This window comes from Heloderma suspectum, chromosome 1 (assembly GCF_057233095.1).
Source record: "Heloderma suspectum isolate Gila_16-S chromosome 1, 16-S_ref, whole genome shotgun sequence".
Lineage (NCBI taxonomy): Eukaryota > Metazoa > Chordata > Lepidosauria > Squamata > Helodermatidae > Heloderma > Heloderma suspectum.
In genome coordinates, this window is record NC_139458.1 from 7215120 (window position 1) to 7232626 (window position 17507).

The 17507-nt window shown below is 44.5% G+C and overlaps 1 protein-coding gene across 8 annotated transcripts in view; it reads left to right on the forward strand.

The window, feature by feature from the left end:
* FERMT2 (FERM domain containing kindlin 2) overlaps positions 1-17507 on the forward strand; it is a 159642-nt gene that overhangs the window by 98089 nt on the left and 44046 nt on the right. For all 8 annotated transcript variants that reach the window (XM_084834608.1, XM_084834628.1, XM_084834597.1 and 5 more), the window contains 3 exons: positions 15633-15858; positions 15946-16048; positions 17226-17333. In XM_084834608.1, the coding sequence (XP_084690734.1) occupies positions 15633-15858; positions 15946-16048; positions 17226-17333 (437 nt within the window). The remainder of the gene's footprint in view (positions 1-15632; positions 15859-15945; positions 16049-17225; positions 17334-17507) is intronic.

Below are 17507 nucleotides of genomic sequence, written 5' to 3' on the forward strand. Positions count from 1 at the left end.
TGCCGGCCGCTTTAAAAGAGACGGTAATCAGACCACTCCTGAAAAAGCCTAACCTGGACCTGGAGGATGTTAACAATTATAGGCCAGTGGCCAACATCCCCTTCCTGGGCAACGTGCTTGAACAGGTGGTTGCAGGACAGCTCCAGGCACTGTTGAATGAAATGGATTATCTAGATCCATTTCAGTTGGGTTTTAGGCCTGGTTTTGGAACGGTAACTGCCTTGGTCGCCCTGTGGGATGACCTCTGCCGGGACAGGCACAGGGGGAGTGCGACCCTGTTGATTCTCCTGGACCTCTCAGCAGCTTTCAATAGCATCGATCATGGTATCCTTCTGGATAGGTTGTCTGGGTTGGGAGTTGGAGGCACGGCACTGCAGTGGTTCCGCTCCTACTTCGATGGCCGATTCCAGAACGTGGTGCTGGGGAATTATTGCTCTGTGCCATGGCAATTATGCCATGGGGTTCCACAGGGCTCTATTTTATCCCCCATTATGTTTAACATCTGCATGAAACCTCTGGAGGGGGTTATCCGGATGTGTGAGCTGAGGTGCCATCAATATGCGGATGACGCCCAGCTCTACCTCTCTTTCTCATCAAACCCAGGTGGCAGTGGCTGTTCTGGATCAGGGCCTGGGCATGGTAATGGACTGGATGAGGGCCAATAAACTGAAACCCAATCCAGACAAGACGGAGGTACTGTTAGTGGGTGGTTCGTCTGCCTGGCTAGGTGATATTCAACCTGTTCTGGAGGGGGTTGCACTCCCCCTAAAGGATAACGTTCATAGTTTGGGGGAGCCTTTGGACTCAGAACTGTCACTTGAGGCACAGGTGAACTCAGTGGCACGGAGCACTTTTTATCAGCTTAGGCTGGTATACCAACTATGCCCTTATCTGGACAGAGAGAGCCTAGCTACAGTTATCCATGCTCTGATAACTTCTCGTCTGTATTACTGCAACGTGTTATACGTGGGGCTGCCTTTGAAAACAGTCCAGAAACTTCAGCTGGTCCAGAATAGGGCAGCAAGATTGGTAACAGGGACTGGCCTGCGAGCTCATATTATGCCAGTACTTTTCCAGCTGTGCTGGCTGCCAGTCCATTTCTGGGCCCAATTCAAAGTGCTGATATTAACATTCAAAGCCCTTAACAGCTTGGGGCCAGGTTATCTGAAGGATTGCCTCCACCCATATGTGCCTGCCAGACCCTAAGATCATCCTCAGCAGCCCTTCTTCGTGAGCCCCTGCCAAAGGAAGTGAGGCGGGTGGCTACTAGGAGGAGGGCTTTTTCTGCTGTGGCACCCCAGCTGTGGAATGAGCTCCCTAGTGAGGTTCGCCTGGCACTTACATTGTATTCTTTCTGGTGCCAGGTGAAGACATTTTTATTTTCCCGGGCAGTTTAGCATTTTAGCTTTCTAGACTTTTAGCTTTGCTGTTTTAAATCTGTATTTTAAATCCCTGCATTGCTGCGAGGTTTTATTCTGGTTGTATTGTTATGCTGTGTTTCTAATGTTTTATATATATTTATATTGTTTTATTGTGTGTTGTTTGGTTTTAATTTTTGTGAACCGCCCAGAGAGCTTTGGCTATTGGGCGGTATAGAAATTAAATGAATGAATAAATAAATAATTACAGGGAGCATGCAACTCGCTTGTTACAGCAACTTCACTGGCTACCAGTCTGTTTCCAGGCAAAATTCAGAGTGCTGGTTATGACCTGTATAAATCCCAAATCCAAAGTGCTGGTTATGATCTGGCTTGGGACTAGGCTACCTCCCGTACAAGCCTCCCCCAGTACCAAGATCCTTGGGAAAGCCCCTTCTTTTGAGATCACTGCTTTCAGAGGTAACTCTGGTGGTGACACAAAAGAAGGCCTTCTCAGTGGCTGCTCCCAGGCTGTGGAACTCCCTGCTGAGGGAGGTTAGGTTCGTTCCTTCTTTGCTGTCCTTCTGCCAGCAGGCAAAGACTTTTATATTTAAGTAGGCCTTTGGCATGTAAGCGGATCTGTTGGGTTGGATGTTGTTTTTTATTCTGATGTGTTTTTAAATGTGTTTTAATGCATCTCTTTTATTGTTTTATTATGTTTTATTTATGATTGTAAACCACCTTGAGTGCCACTTTTCCTTGTAGAAAGATGAGTTACAAACCAAATCAAATAAATAAACCGAAGATACATATGATGCAATTCCTATTGAGAGAGTGCATGGTGGACTTCTTAACCTGATTCATGCCACACGATTCTGGTAAAACTCCATGATGTTTCATGAAGTTGTCCTGCTGAAGACGTTAGTATGTTCCACCCCAAGTACCGTAATAGCAAGTCTTGGAATCTGGCTGTAAGTAACATTAAAGATTTGGCAGAGGAAGATAAAGAATGTTTTACTACAACCTATGAACGCTCCCTTTTCGCACAACCTAGTTAGCAGAGTATTCAGTATATGCTCTGATGTTAATATACACAGTTCATTTAAAAGTAGTAATTTGGCATCTGGCACTAAGCAAAGAGAACCTTGCCAGTCACTCATTTCCAAAAAAACGTTCTTGACCATTGTGTTGTGAAATGAATACCAGATGACAAACTTTAAAAAAAAACAAACCTTAAAAAAAAACTTGTGGGTTGCACATTTCCCCCTCATCAACAAAGTTTAAGGCCATGAACTGCGCTACCTGCTGTGACTTCATTAAAATGAGTATAATAGTAAAGTCCCACATGGACCAAGACCTCTACATGGCTGGTAAAGGGGAGGGAGCAACTTGTTCACTGCTGGCTGGCAGGTCAGGAAATATATTGTGAAATGAGGGGTGCTACAGATTGATTATAGAATTGAGGTGCATGCAGTTTACAGAATTGTAAACTGCATGCACCTCAGCATGAACGTGTGTGCATGTTCCATTTGCTGGGTGCACTGCAATTAATTTCAGGCTAGGGATGTTATGGAGAAGGCAGCCTTCAGCTCCTGACTATGTCCCTGCAGACTATGCAAGAATTCCAGAGCATGTTGTCCATCCCTGACTTGAAATGTACAGATCAAATATTTTGAATGCTTTTTGCTAAGTTGCACTCTGTGTGTGTTCCTGGTTCTGTTAGACTGCATGCTAATGCCTGGGATTCTTTGACCTCCTTAATGATAATATGAGGACTTTAAGTGCACAGATAAACCAGTGGATCAGGATTTCTCAACACCATATCTGTAGTTTTTACAAAGTTCCAGCTATCTAAGGGCCTGGCCTTGGTTGGCTCTCATTCCCCTTCCCCACCAGTTCATTTTTAAAAATCACTTTGTTTCAATGGTGGGATCAGCTGTTTTAAGAAGGGAGCAGCTCAGCAGTCATGCTTTATAGTCCGCCCTCTCATCCTGCCCTTGGCATTCCTCCACAAGACTTAGAATTGTAAATAGACCAGATAGTTGTTTTATAAGAGTGTCTTTACCTTTTTTTTTTGGTCAAATGAGATACAAATGAGAGCCTTTTTTCAAACTCAAAAATAATAATTGTAAAATGTGTGCTGGTTTAAAGGATGTGGTACTTGACAGAATTTCATGACAAACACAGTTTGGCTTCAGTATGGGACCTGCTACACAAGTGATCTTCATATTTTTCAAACAGGAGTCACTTTGGCTCTAGGCACCCCCACTGAGGCCACTTGGAGGCCTTTCCCAGGCTGTGAGGTAGGGCCCCCCCCCCCAATCTAATGGTGACACTGTGCAACCCTTGTATAACCCATGATGTGTTCTAGGGCTATGTGACGGTTGTTTACCCTCACAAGACCCACGTTTGCTGGGTTTGCACAACATGACAATCCCCGAGTGCGGGTTGGTGGGCTGTTGTGTTGTGAAAACTGGCCCAGAGTGTGGGAGGGAGAGAGCGACAGAGAGATGGTTAAGTCCCCCTTGAGCCTTGCAGTGAAGAAAGCTGTGCTATACAGTGATTATAGGTTTCAGTTCAGCAAAGGGCCAGACTAGATGTTACACAGAAGATGCATTGTAAGAGCCTTCCAGTGTTGTTGTTCTTTAATGAAAAGTAGCAGCAGGGAGCTATAGGCTGAGTTCGGATGTTTACTGGGGGAAACAACGCAGTGTTGATTGTTTCCCCCACCCCACACGTGCTGGTCACATGCCCATAGTTATCCTAGTTATCTGCACCACATTGTAGGTTGCTGTGTCATCCGAACCCGGTGTGTGACACAGGTGCAGTTCATTTTCACCCACCTTACAACCCATGCCTTGCGGGAAGGGTTGTAGGGTGAGTGAAAATGAACTAAATGTGTGCCAGGTTTGGCTGACACGGCAACCCAGGGCATGGGTAATTAGGGTAATCCTGGTTGCGCAACCAGCTGGGACAGGGGAAACAACCAACACTGCATTGTTTCCCCTGGGGATCATCCGAACTCAGCCATAGTCAGGAGTGGAAGAATCACAGCAGAGAGAGGTACTTAACCAGGGCAGAAAAGGTTCCCCCTGCCCCCAGATTACATAAGTGTATCTAGCTGCTTTTCCTCCCCAGGAAAAAAGATATACATACCCATAACTTTTCTCCAGTGGGTGGAAAAACAATTTGGGGTGGGAAGGGGAGTTTTGAGTGAGGAAAAGGAAAGGATTAAGCAGCTCCTGTGATTCCTCAATTCCTGATGGCTGTTTTCACTTAAGAGGAAAATAAATAAAATGACTGAGAATTATATACCACCCCTGCATAACTTTTCGTTTAGCCCTAACAGATAAGAAAAATGGATGGCTGTTTCCCTGTTTCAACAGTTGACATGGGACTCTGGGTCTTTGAGGTTGCTTCCATCTGCACATTAAAGGATTTTGTCTCCCTGTGAGTCCAGGCAAACTTGATACATGTTGAAGACCGAATCTCCCCTCTCCTTGCCATTCTAGTGAGCGATTCTAAATTGGCCATGGTGGCTTAGTGGTTAAGACACTGAACTGCAGACTGGAAGGTTGGCAGGTCAGCAGTTCGAGACCCGAGTGCTGCGTGACGGAGTGAGCTCCCGTCTTCAGTCCCAGCTTCTGCCAACCTAGCACTTCGAAAGCAAGAAATTGCAAGTAGATAAATAGGTACCGCCTCGGCGGGAAAGGTAACAGTGTTCCGTGTACCTCGGTGTTCAGTCATGCCGGCCACATGACCACAGAAGCGTCTTCGGACAGCGCTGGCTCTTCGGCTTAGAAACGGGGATGAGCACCGCACCTTAGAGTCGGACACGACTGGTTGGGGACACCTTTACCTTTTAATGTTTGGGCTGGGGCTGTCTTTATGTATAAGAGCCTGTTGGCAGCAAACTAGGGTCTGGAAATTCTGGCTGCCGCCCCTCCACTGCAAAGCAGCATGGAAAGCAAGGGCAGTGGGATTTGCAATGGAAATGCAACTGAGGTAGGGTTGTGGCAGGAGAGTAAGCATCTACCTGCTCGTTGATTTGCCCCTACAAAGCCACACTACCCCTGCTTTGCAGTGGAGGAAGTGGCAATGAAGATCAGATCGTGTTTGCTGAAAGTGCAGGTCCTCTCTCTGTGTTGAAATGCTGCTCGTGCTACAATGACATGGACTAGTTTTCCAAGGGCTTAATGAAGGACACAAAATTCCCATAATTTGAGAGATGGTGGCCACAAGGGCAAGGTGCTAAAATGTTACGTATAGATCTGCTATTGGTTGGTCTGGGAGATGGATATTTGTGCCTGAACATTTTTTTTATCTATTTGTAGCCATAAGCTACCATGCACTGCTCCTTTGCAGCCTCCCTTGACAGAAATGCAGAGTGTACGCCAGTGTTGCACAGCGAGTTGGCCCCTTTATGTCATTCATGTAGATGGCAAGATGGTTTTGCTGAAGCAGCTGGATTCCTTAGAATTCCAACACACTTTATGTATAGTGGTTGGATTCCAGTTGTCATTAACCTTCAGGCTTCATTGCTATTAAACACCTGCCAAGCTATAGGCATATGTCTAGATTCTGCTTACATTTTCCGAAATTGTAGAAGAAAAGCATTTAATAACAAAAACAAAACCCCTTGAAGGTAGAACAGAGCAACCTATATGTGAATAGCCAGTGGAGCTTCATCTGCTGTGTTCAGCAGATGTCCTTAAGAGCATACTGCCCCATCATTCTCCTTGCGGTCTTACTTCATAATAGTAGGAGGTGGGCATGGTGCAAAAAGAAGGCTCAAACCAGGCTTGTAAGAAGGGGAGGCTTTAGTAAAGTGGGAAACAATTTGGGTTTTCTTCTTACAGGGTGTTAAATCTGCTGCAAAAATAGGTTTTGATGGGCAAATGGGCTAGTCGAACTTCTTATAGGCTAGTAATGTCTACAGACATGCACAAAGTTGGTTTAAACAACCTGTGTATAATTGCCTGCTTATGCTCTAATGCTGAGAAGATTTATGCGTGCACAATTTCTGTTCATAATGGGCAAGTCCCATGTGCTCTGAACGCAGCAATATAATCTTTATTGGTAATACGCTTCTGTGTACATGAAAGACCCAGACAAGTCAGTCAGTCTTTCTCAGCTTGCATTCTCCATCTTTAAAATGAGTGTAATACTGCCCCTTCATGGATCACTGCCTTGTTGTGGCAAAGGGGCTTGCGTAACTCAGTGAAGCCATAAGCTATGCCATGCAGGGTCACCCAAGACGGACAGGTCATGGCAAAGAGTTCTGACAAAATGTGGTCCACTGGAGAAGGAAATGGCAACCCACTCCAGGATTCTTGCCAAGAAAACCCCATGGAACGTATCACAAGGCTAAAAGAGATGACGCCGGAAGATGAGCCCCTCAGGTCGGAAGGTGTCCAATATGCTACTGGGGAAGAGCAGAGGGTATTTCCAAGTAGCGCCAGAAAGAGTGAAGCGGCTGGGCCAAACCCGAAAGGACACTCAGCTGTGGATGTGTCTGGTGGTGAAAAGAAAATCCGATGCTGTAAAGAACAATATTGTTTAGGAACCTGGAATGTCAGATCAATGAATCAAGGTAAGCTGGAGGTGGTCAAACATGAGATAGCAAGACTGAACATCGACATCTTGGGAATCAGCAAACTCAAATGGACAGGCATGGGCGAATTTAATTCAGGTGACCATCATATCTACTATTGTGGGCAAGAATCCCTTAGAAGAAATGGAGTAGCACTCATAGTCAACAAAAGGGTGGGAAAAGCAGTACTGGGGTACAATCTTAAAAACGACAGAATGATCTCAGTACGAATCCAAGGCAAACCATTCAACATCACAGTAATTCAAGTCTATGCCCCAACCACTGAGGCCGAAGAAGCTGAGGTTGATCGGTTCTATGAAGACCTACAACACCTTCTAGAACTAACACCAAAAAAAGATGTCCTCTTCATCATAGGGGATTGGAATGCTAAAGTAGGAAGTCAAGAAATCACCGGGATAACAGGCAAGCATGGCCTTGGTGTACAGAATGAAGCTGTTCAAAGGCTAATGGAGTTTTGCCAAGAGAACACGCTGATCATAGCAAACACTCTTTTCCAACAGCACAAGAGGCGACTCTACACATGGACATCACCAGATGATCAATATCGAAATCAGATTGATTATGTCCTTTGCAGCCAAAGATGGAGAAGCTCTATACAGTCAGTCAAAACAAGACCTGGAGCTGACTGTGGCTCAGATCATGAGCTTCCTGTTGCAAAATTTCGGCTGAAATTGAAGAACGTCGGGAAAACCACTAAACCGTTCAGGTATGACCTAAATCATATCCCTTCTGAATATACAGTGGAGGTGAGGAATAGATTTCAGGGATTAGACCTGATAGACAGAGTGCCTGAGGAACTATGGACGGAGGTCCGTAACATTGTTCAGGAGGCAGCAACTCAATCCATCCCAAAGAAAAAGAAATGCAAGAAAGCAAAGTGGCTGTCTGATGAGGCTTTACAAGTAGCTGAGGAAAGAAGGGAAGCGAAAAGCAAGGGAGAAAGGGGAAGATATATCCAACTGAATGCAGAGTTCCAGAGAATAGCAAGGAGAGACAAGAAGGCCTTCTTAAATGAACAATGCAAAGAAATCGAGGAAAACCACAGAATGAGAAAGACTAGAGATCTCTTCAAGAAAATTGAAGATCTCAAGGGAACGTTTTGTGCAAAGACGGGCATGATAAAGGACAAAGAAGGCAGGGACCTAACAGAAGCAGATGAGATTAAGAAGAGGTGGAAAGAATACACAGAAGAACTCTACAGGAAAGATCTGAATGTCCCTGATAGCCATGATAGTGCGGTCACTGAACTTGAGCCGGACATCCTAGAGAGTGAAGTCAAGTGGGCCTTAGGAAGCATTAGTAACAACTAAGCTAGCGGAGATGACAGTCTTCCAGCTGAGCTATTTAAAATCCTAAAAGATGATGCTGTTAAAGTGCTGCACTCAATATGCCAACAAATTTGGAACACTCAACAGTGGCCACAAGACTGGAAAAGGTCAGTTTACATTCCAGTTCCAAAGAAGGGCAATGCCAAAGAGTGTTCAAACTACCGTACAATTGCGCTCATTTCACATGCCAGCAAGGTGATGCTCGAAATCCTACAAGCTAGGCTTCAGCAGTATGCGAACCGAGAACTACCGGAAGTACAAGCTGGGTTTCGAAGAGGCAGAGGAACTAGAGATCAAATCGCCAACATTCTTTGGATCATGGAGAAAGCAAGAGAATTCCAGAAGAACGTCTATTTCTGCTTCATTGACTACGCTAAAGCCTTTGATTGTGTGGATCACAACAAACTGTGGCAAATTCTCAAAGAGATGGGGGTACCAGACCACCTGACCTGTCTCCTGAGAAATTTGTACAATGGTCAAGAAGCAACAGTAAGAACCAGACATGGAACAACTGATTGGTTCAAAATTGGGAAAGGAGTACGACAAGACTGCATATTGTCGCCCTGCTTATTTAACTTATATGCAGAGTACATCATGAGAAACGCCGGGTTGGATCAATCACAGGTCGGAATTAAGATTGCCGGGAGAATTATCAACAACCTCAGATACGCAGATGATACCACCCTAATGGCAGAAAGCGAAGAGGATCTAAAGAGCCTCTTGTTGAGGGTGAAAGAGGAGAGTGCAAAAGCTGGTTTGAAACTCAACATTAAAAAAACTAAGATCATGGCATCTGGCCCCATCACTTCCTGGCATATGGAAGGGGAAGAAATGGAAGCAGTGACAGATTTTGCTTTCTTTGGCTCCAAGATCACCGCAGACGGTGACTGTAGCCATGAAATTAAAAGACGCTTGCTTCTTGGGAGGAAAGCTATGGCAAACCTAGCCAGCATAGTAAGAAGCAGAGACATCACCTTGCCGACAAAGGTCCGTCTAATCAAAGCTATGGTTTTCCCAGTAGTAACGTATGGCTGTGAGAGCTGGACTATAAGGAAGGCTGAGCGCTGAAGAATTGATGCTTTCGAACTGTGGTGCTGGAGAAGACTCTTGCGAGTCCCCTGGACTGCAAGGAGGTCAAATCAGTCCATCCTAAAGGAAATCAACCCTGAGTGCTCATTGGAAGGACAGATACTGAAGCTGAAGCTCCAATATTTTGGCCACCTAATGCGAAGAGGAAACTCCCTGGAAAAGACCCTGATGCTGGGAAAGACTGAAGGCAAAAGGAGAAGGGGACGGCAGAGGATGAGATGGCTAGATAGCATCACTGATGCAATGAATATGGACTTGAGCACACTCCGGGAGAGAGCGCAGGACAGGAAGGCCTGGCGTGCTATGGTCCATGAGGTCACAAAGAGTCGGACACGACTGAACGACTGAACAACAATACTGTCTTACCTCACAGTGTTGTTACAGGAGGATTGTAAAGTGTTTTGCATATTAGGAAAGCAACAGAAATGAAGAATAACAGCTCTGCTTCAGAAGAGACACTAGTGTGTTCACCTTTTGATAGTTAAATATAGTTTCAGCTATTCTAAAATATTTTTCTCCCTCCTGATTTGTTCAACTGCTCAACAAGTCTGTAACAGCCATTGCTTTTATAATATTAATGTTTGGGGCGGGGGGTGCTTTCAGACAACCAAAAGCCAGACATGAGATTAATCCAAAGGTGACTTTGCAATCTGTAAGTTCTTTAGAGAAATGGTTTATGAGGTCACCAGGTGTTGCATATGGGAACGGACTCACAGAGTGAAATCCCCCCCCCCCCGCGTCTTCTACATAATTGCCCTCTTAATTTACCAAAAAACATAGTGCAAAATTGGCCCCTTTTTAGGGGGTTGGACTCGATGGTCTTGTAGGCCCCTTCCAACCCTACTAAAAAGTAAAGGTGTCCCCAACCAGTCGTGTCCGACTCTAGGGTGCGGTGCTCATCCCTGTTTCTAAGCCGAAGAGCCAGCGCTGTCCGAAGACGCTTCCGTGGTCATGTGGCCGGCATGACTGAACACCGAGGTGCACGGAACGCTGCTACCTTTCCCGCCGAGGCGGTACCTATTTATCTACTTGCAATTTCTTGTTTTCGAACTGCTAGGTTGGCAGAAGCTGGGACTGAAGACAGGAGCTCACTCCGTCACGCAGCACTCGGGTCTCGAACTGCTGACCTGCCGACCTTCCAGTCTGCAGTTCAGCGTCTTAACCACTAAGCCACCGCGACCCCCCTCCAACCCCACTATTCTATGACTTTTCTATGATTCTAATCCTGACTCAATTTTGCTTATGTGAATGCACAATATAATTTATTTTAAAATAATTGAATGGGTATGCGGAGTTACCAAGTGGCCTCTAGCTAATATGGGCACCCAAATGTTAAATGGATTTAAACTGTATTTTCATAGGAGCAGTGGTAGCACCATTTTAATGATATGAGCAAGCCATTGGCTATCTGAATTTCTGTTTCTGCATTCAATAAGACCCCTGGATTCTCTACTGCAACAAAAATATTCTGTTCTTATTTAAAAAAGGTTTAATGATAGTATTAGTGTTGGAATAGTTTCTGTGGGCAAGATGGTAGAGAGAACAGCAGACGGCTTTCCACTCTGGTTTAATTCTGACTGCATTGAAATTTGTGGCTCTGACTTGAGTGGAAGCAAAGTAAATAGTCTGAAAATCTAATGCTTGAGGTTCTCAAGCAGTGGGCTTCCCCACCACCATTTTATACAAGATATATTCCAGGCTCTGGTAGCCAGGCCTTTTATTAATTTAACAGAGGGTGATGGCGAGGTCAAATATTCTAAAACTCTTAAGAATGAGAACCAGCCTTGCAACACATGCATAGCAAGAAGTTATACGAAACTGACCACAAAGAGATTGTGGAGCTTAGACTCTCATGAACTATTTTAAGAAGTGTTGGTTTTGAGGCTGGGGAGCCACTGTGCTGAAACCCAGACAGTTTATTTATTCCTGGAGGTTCAGCCAAGAAAGGGAAAACTTTTTACTGCCCTTAGAGGGCTGTTTCAGAAGTTAATTTCTGAAGATGTTCTCACACTGTGTCTGGCTCTGGACCATCAGGGGGGTAAAAGAAGCCATTATGGCTTCTTCCCCTGCCCCTGCTTGTGTCATGCGCGTGCCCATCGTTTGCATAATTACCCACACTGCAGTGCGGGTTGGCATGTCATCTGAAACCAGTGCGTGGCGGGGGTGGCTTCATACCCAACTTACAACCCACGACTTGCAGTAGGGGTTGTAGTGTAGGTACGAAGCCACCACTGCCATGCGCTGGGTTCAGATGACATGCCAACCTGTGCAGCAGCACTGGCAATTATGCAAACAATGGGCATGTGCGTGGCACATACAAGGGCAGGGGGAGGCGCCATGATGGCTTCTCTTACCTCCATGATTGTCCGAACACCACCTGTGACTGGGTTCGCACAACACGTCAACCCATCATGGGGAACAAGTGGGTTGTTGTGTCATCTGAACACAGACCACTTCCTGCAGAGTGGCTTGTTTGGAGGGCAACAAGCCACCCTTAAAACCCATGGCTTGTTCTAGGGATTGTTCAACCCACGGTGGGTTGGCGTGTCATCCGAACCTGGGACACCCAATCCATCATGGGTTGAGGGAAATGATTATTGCAAATAGGAACCACGAAAAGGGGGTGGAGTGTAGATCTCTGTGAAAAGAACTTGCTGGAGACTTGAGCAAGTGTGTGCTGGAAGTGGGGTACCCCCAAGTGTCTGCACAGCACTTAAAACCCTGGGGATCAGCTTGCTAAGGGGGCAATCCTGACCCCTTTTCCCACCTGTCAGCTGTCAAATCAGCCTATGCAGTCTCTTTTCAGTTACCTTGTGTGTTTCAGACTGCATTTAGTTCCCTTTGACAGCTGAAACATACAAGGTAATAGACAAGGCAAGCTTATATATTTTTGACGGGTGCACACTTGCACAACTGCCAAAACCAACTAATAACAACAATGATGACATTTGCGCAAATTCCCAGGGCATTTTTTTTTTTTTTTTAGGGCAGGCCTTACAACTGTGGTGGCAGTCGAAATGGGGAGGGAGACTTTGTGGGTAGACAAGATGGGTTCTACAAAATTCTCTGGGATACATGCCAGAGCCAGCGGGAGGACCAAGGGGGAAGAAGTGGGAGAACAACCCACGGTGAGCCCAATTGTCTGTTGCACTCATGGTGGCTTGTTCACCAGTGTGAGTTATGTCGTGAGACTGTGGCCTGTGACTTTATCATCTCGGTTGCATGTGGAGAGTATTTCTGTAAAGAGGAGCTTTCATGGGCAAAAATGAAAATTCCACATGTTTAGCAAGCACACTCGTTTTTCAAAGACTTTTCTCTCCAGGATGGTAACTCGTGGTGTTTTTTTATGTGGAAGCTGTATCTTATAAATGGCTCCCTGTGCGAACTGGGTCATCATATGAGGATTTTACATCTTTAGAAATAAGCATCTTTCTGATTCATCTGACACTGAAATTCTCCCTCACCCTCTCTCCAGATTTGGTGTCTGTCTTCCTCCTTCTAAGGAGGAACTTTCAGGCAGTATTGTTACCCAGTTGCACAGTAAAGAAGTAAACCTGTTTTGGCTAGCGTACAAAAGCACCAAAATGATTATCAACTAAGCAATAATGGCCTACTTCTGGGGTAGGCAATCTGGTGCTCTCCAGATTTTCTTGGGCTACAACTTCCTTTATTCCTGACCATTGGCCATGCTGGCTGGGGCTTATGGGAATTGTAGTCCAAAACATATGTAGGGCACCAGGTTGCCTACCCCTGGATATCATTCCATTGCATGTACAGACCAAAGAGATGGAGCGCCTCTCCCGACATGAACCTACCCATATACTACGCTCGACATCTAAGGCCCTCCTCTGGCTGCCTACACCGAGGGAAGCTCGGAAGATGGCGACAACGGAGAGGGCCTTTTCGGTGGTGGCCCCTAAATTATGGAATGATCTCCCCGACAAGGCCCACCTGGCGCCAACGTTGTTATCTTTTCGGCACCAGGTTAAGACCTTTCTCTTTTCCCAGGCATTTAACAGTATATGATAAGTGTTTAATCAGTCCTGGAATGTCCTATGGTTATGGTTGTTTCTTTTTGAGATTGTTTGTTTTAAGTTGTTTTAGATATATGTTTCCTTTGTGTATATTGTTTGTTCATGTGTTTTTTTATGTAAATGGTTTTTAATCTTTGTATATTGTATTTTTAATGTTTTTAATCTTTGTAAACTGCTCCGGCTCTTGGGTGGTATAGGAATAATAATAATAATAGAAGGTGGAGTGGAAGTTTTGTGCTTCTCAGTCAGCAAAGGAGTAGAGCAGGCAGGAATGGGTTAACTCCCTCTTTAGTTGAAGGCAGGACTAAACACACAGGAAAAACTTCTGAAAGTTTTTTCAGAAGACCTCCTCAGTGTTTGGCTCTTCCTTCCAGTGAGGAGCACTGTTTGGCAAAGTCTTCTATCTTTTGGGGGGAGTGTGCAGTTTCTAGCATTACGATCTTCTTTTCTACCCTTCTGAAATTTTGTGCTTCCTCCCTGGTCAGTTATAGAGTTAGTTTTACTCCAGTTGGCTACATCTGCATTTCCTTACATGGCTAGAGTTCCCTAGATTAAGTTCCTTTACTTGAAAAGAGCCTGCTGGGCTCATATCACTAATTTTCCTGGACGAGATCAGTACTTGGCACTGAACATTAATAAAATAAATGTTAAATTATTATGTTAACTTTTATTCAGGTATGCCACTTACATTTAGATTCTTGCTGTTTTGCACACGAAGCTGTTTTACCATCATAACATTTCTGGCTATAAGCTTGATTATGACCCATTTGGGCTGCAATCCAGTGTACAGTTTGGACTGCTTCACCTGGTAATTTAGATACATGAATACATACGATGTGCTGCAAAGAGGACTTGAGTACATGTGCCATGTTCTTGATTGCATCCTTGGATATCTTACCTCTTTACCTTGTTTTTCACCCCTATTGCTCTTATTTCTGTTTCTTTCTTTGTCTTCATCTTACCTTCTGACTTCCTTTCTTTCCTTCTCTGTAGGCTCTGATGTTCTTTACATCGGCCCAGTGAAAGGTGAGCCCCATGTGGGTAGGACTTCTCATCTCCTGTGACTTTCTTTTGGCTTTTTTCCTACCTGTCTAATCTACATGAACCTGAAAATCCTTATGCCTCAGGACCTTCTTAGTTACTTTTTGCTCCCACAATGATGTAGGCATTCATTCCAAAATATGGGAAGGAGGTTCTGGGCTTCTTTTCTGATTGAGCAAATATTTAGCATTAAGTGCTGTTAAAATACACATAGAGTTGCTTTGGACATTATCAGAAGCAAGGGCTTCACAAATCATGCTTGGAAATCTGAACTGCATTGGTCGTCTGGAGATGCACATTCCTGCTTTGTATGACACATTGAAAACTGTTGTTGGGTTTGCCTGTAACTCATGTAAGAAATAATAAGAGTCCTGCTGGATCAGACTGAAGGCCTATCTAGTCCAGCATTCGGTTCCCACAGTGCCCAACCAAATGCTTATGGGAAGCCAGCAAGCAGGACATAAGGGCAATAGAACCTGCTTGCACATTTCCCCCAGCAACTGGTATTAAGAGGCATACCACTGGAGGTAATACATAGCTATCCATGAATTTGTCTAATCCCCTTTTGAAGCTATCCAAGTTGGTGGCCATCACTACATCTTGTGGTAGCAAATTCCATCATGTAATTTATGCATTGTGTGAAAAAGTACTTCCTTTTGCAGTCCTGAATTTCCCACCATTTAGCTTTATTGGATGGCTGTGGCCTCTAGTATTACGAGAGAGGGAGAAAAACCTCTCCCTATCCACTTCCTCCAAGCCATGCATAATTTTATGCACCTCTATTATGTCCCTCCTTACTTGCTTTTTTTTCCCTAAGTTTTTTCCTGAGGGATGTTTGTCAAAAGCCTTTTGAAAGTCCAAGTCAACAATGTCTACCAGTTCACCCATATGCACATGTTTGTAGACACTCTCAAAGAAAATAAAAAGGTTAGTGAGACTGGACTTAACTTTGCAGAAATCACGTTGACTCTTCTTCAGCAGGACTTGTCCTCCGCACACTCTTATACTCCCTGCTCCTTGCAGCATTGGAATCTGCTCTTGCTGTTGTTGTGTTCCCTACAAATGTTGAGTTGTGGGGCTCTTTAGTTTTATAATTTCTGTTTTGTGTTTAATGAACTAAACAGAGAATGCTAACTTTATTCTAACTCTGTGTTTCTCTCCAATTTAGGGAGCATTTATTCAAGCCCTGGGCTCTATAGCAAAACCATGACACCAACATATGATTCTCATGATGGGAGCCCTTTGTCGCCAACTTCAGCTTGGTTTGGAGATAGTGCTTTGTCAGAAGGGAATCCAGGGATACTTGCTGTCAGCCAGCCAATCACCTCCCCAGAAATCTTAGCCAAAATCTATAAGCCACAGGCACTTCTGGATAAAGCCAAGATCAACCAGGGGTAGGTTTCAAAAGCTTATTTTAGCAGCTTGTCTTTTAAAAAAATACTGTTTTGTAATGACTAAGCCAGCACTTTCTGTGTTGGCAGGTGGCTGGATTCTTCAAGGTCACTTATGGAACAAGATGTGAAGGAGAACGAAGCCTTGCTTCTCCGGTTCAAATACTACAGCTTCTTTGATTTAAATCCTAAGGTATACAGTTCTGTCTGCTAGAATATGCTCTGCAGAATTTTTACTGTGCGCATGTGAGTGTGTGCGTGAGAAAGAAAGAGACAGACAGATGTGTGAACTATGATAGCAGGAGTTCAGCAGGAGTAGCCTAAGTGCCTCACACCCAGGAATAGTGCACAGGCCTGATTGCTCTGTGTTTTTTGCCTGGCTGGAAACTGAATGTGTTCTGCCTCTTACATGCCACAGCCATGGTTTTATTTTTGTTCTAGCAAGGAAATTCTAATTCTGCACTTTGGTTAAATTAAGCTGGCTAAGAAATTTTGAATGTGTCTTCTGAAAATCGCAATTTCATTTTTCTGATCTTCAGGTTAGCCAAGAATTTTGACTTTTTTTGCACAACTGTGGGTCACAGAACGCATGGAAAGAAAGATGTAGAATGATTGTGAATGAGAGAAACAAGAGTCTGTAGCTTTGGGGGAGAGCCCTCTGGGCAAGGCAGCATCTGCTGCGCACTCCCTCCTCTCAGGGGTGGAAACTGGAATGGGGTGGGGGGGCGTTGGTCGGTAGGCCAGCCTGGACTTCTTACAGAACTGTTAGGTAACTGCTGTTCTATGGCGCTTCCAGAGGTAGGGTTGGGGGTCATTCAGCACTCTGAATCAAGTGTGCTGGTCACCCACAATCATCAGGGTGACAGGCCAAATACTGATAGCTGCTAGTTCACAGGAATTAGCAGAATCAGCACAGGAACCATAGCTTGAAGTCCTTACTATAGGAAGTAACTCATCTGTGAGATATTTCACCTATTTCGCCAGGAAGAACCGCTAGTAGGTAGACAGTGTTGATAAGACAAAGTTTAATAGTGAATAAGACTGGGAAACAAATCATTTAAAACCATTTAGGATAGGTGGTTTCTTTTGAGGTGTCCTTGTATTATAGCAGTGAAGCTAATGACTGACAATTGAGGTTTGTAGAAATATTGGCCCCGAGTGGGCTGGAAGCTTTATGTTGGAGCACTGACTCTTCTGGCGAGTGAACAATTGCTGGTACTTCAAACTGAAACTGTATTTGACCAGCAAGTAGCGAGTAAGGATTTTAAAGGGCTTAATGATAGCTTGTCAGTATACTTTGTCAATTACAAAAAGTCATAGGCACTCCTAAGGCATGATTCTGTACCAATGCTTTGGTTATGTTCCAATAGTACGATGCAATCAGAATCAACCAGCTGTATGAACAGTCAAAATGGGCTATTCTTTTGGAAGAAATAGAGTGCACAGAGGAGGAGATGATGATGTTTGCAGCATTGCAGGTGAGTGGAGAGACCAGAGATCAAAATCTTTTCTAACTCTTAATTTTTGCCAACTTAACATATATATATTGGATCGATAGAAAATGCTGGAGTCTTTGACATACTGATGTACTGACTACGTTTGGTGTGTTGCCTCATATTCCTTTGGGAGCTAGAATGTTTTGTTCTAACAAA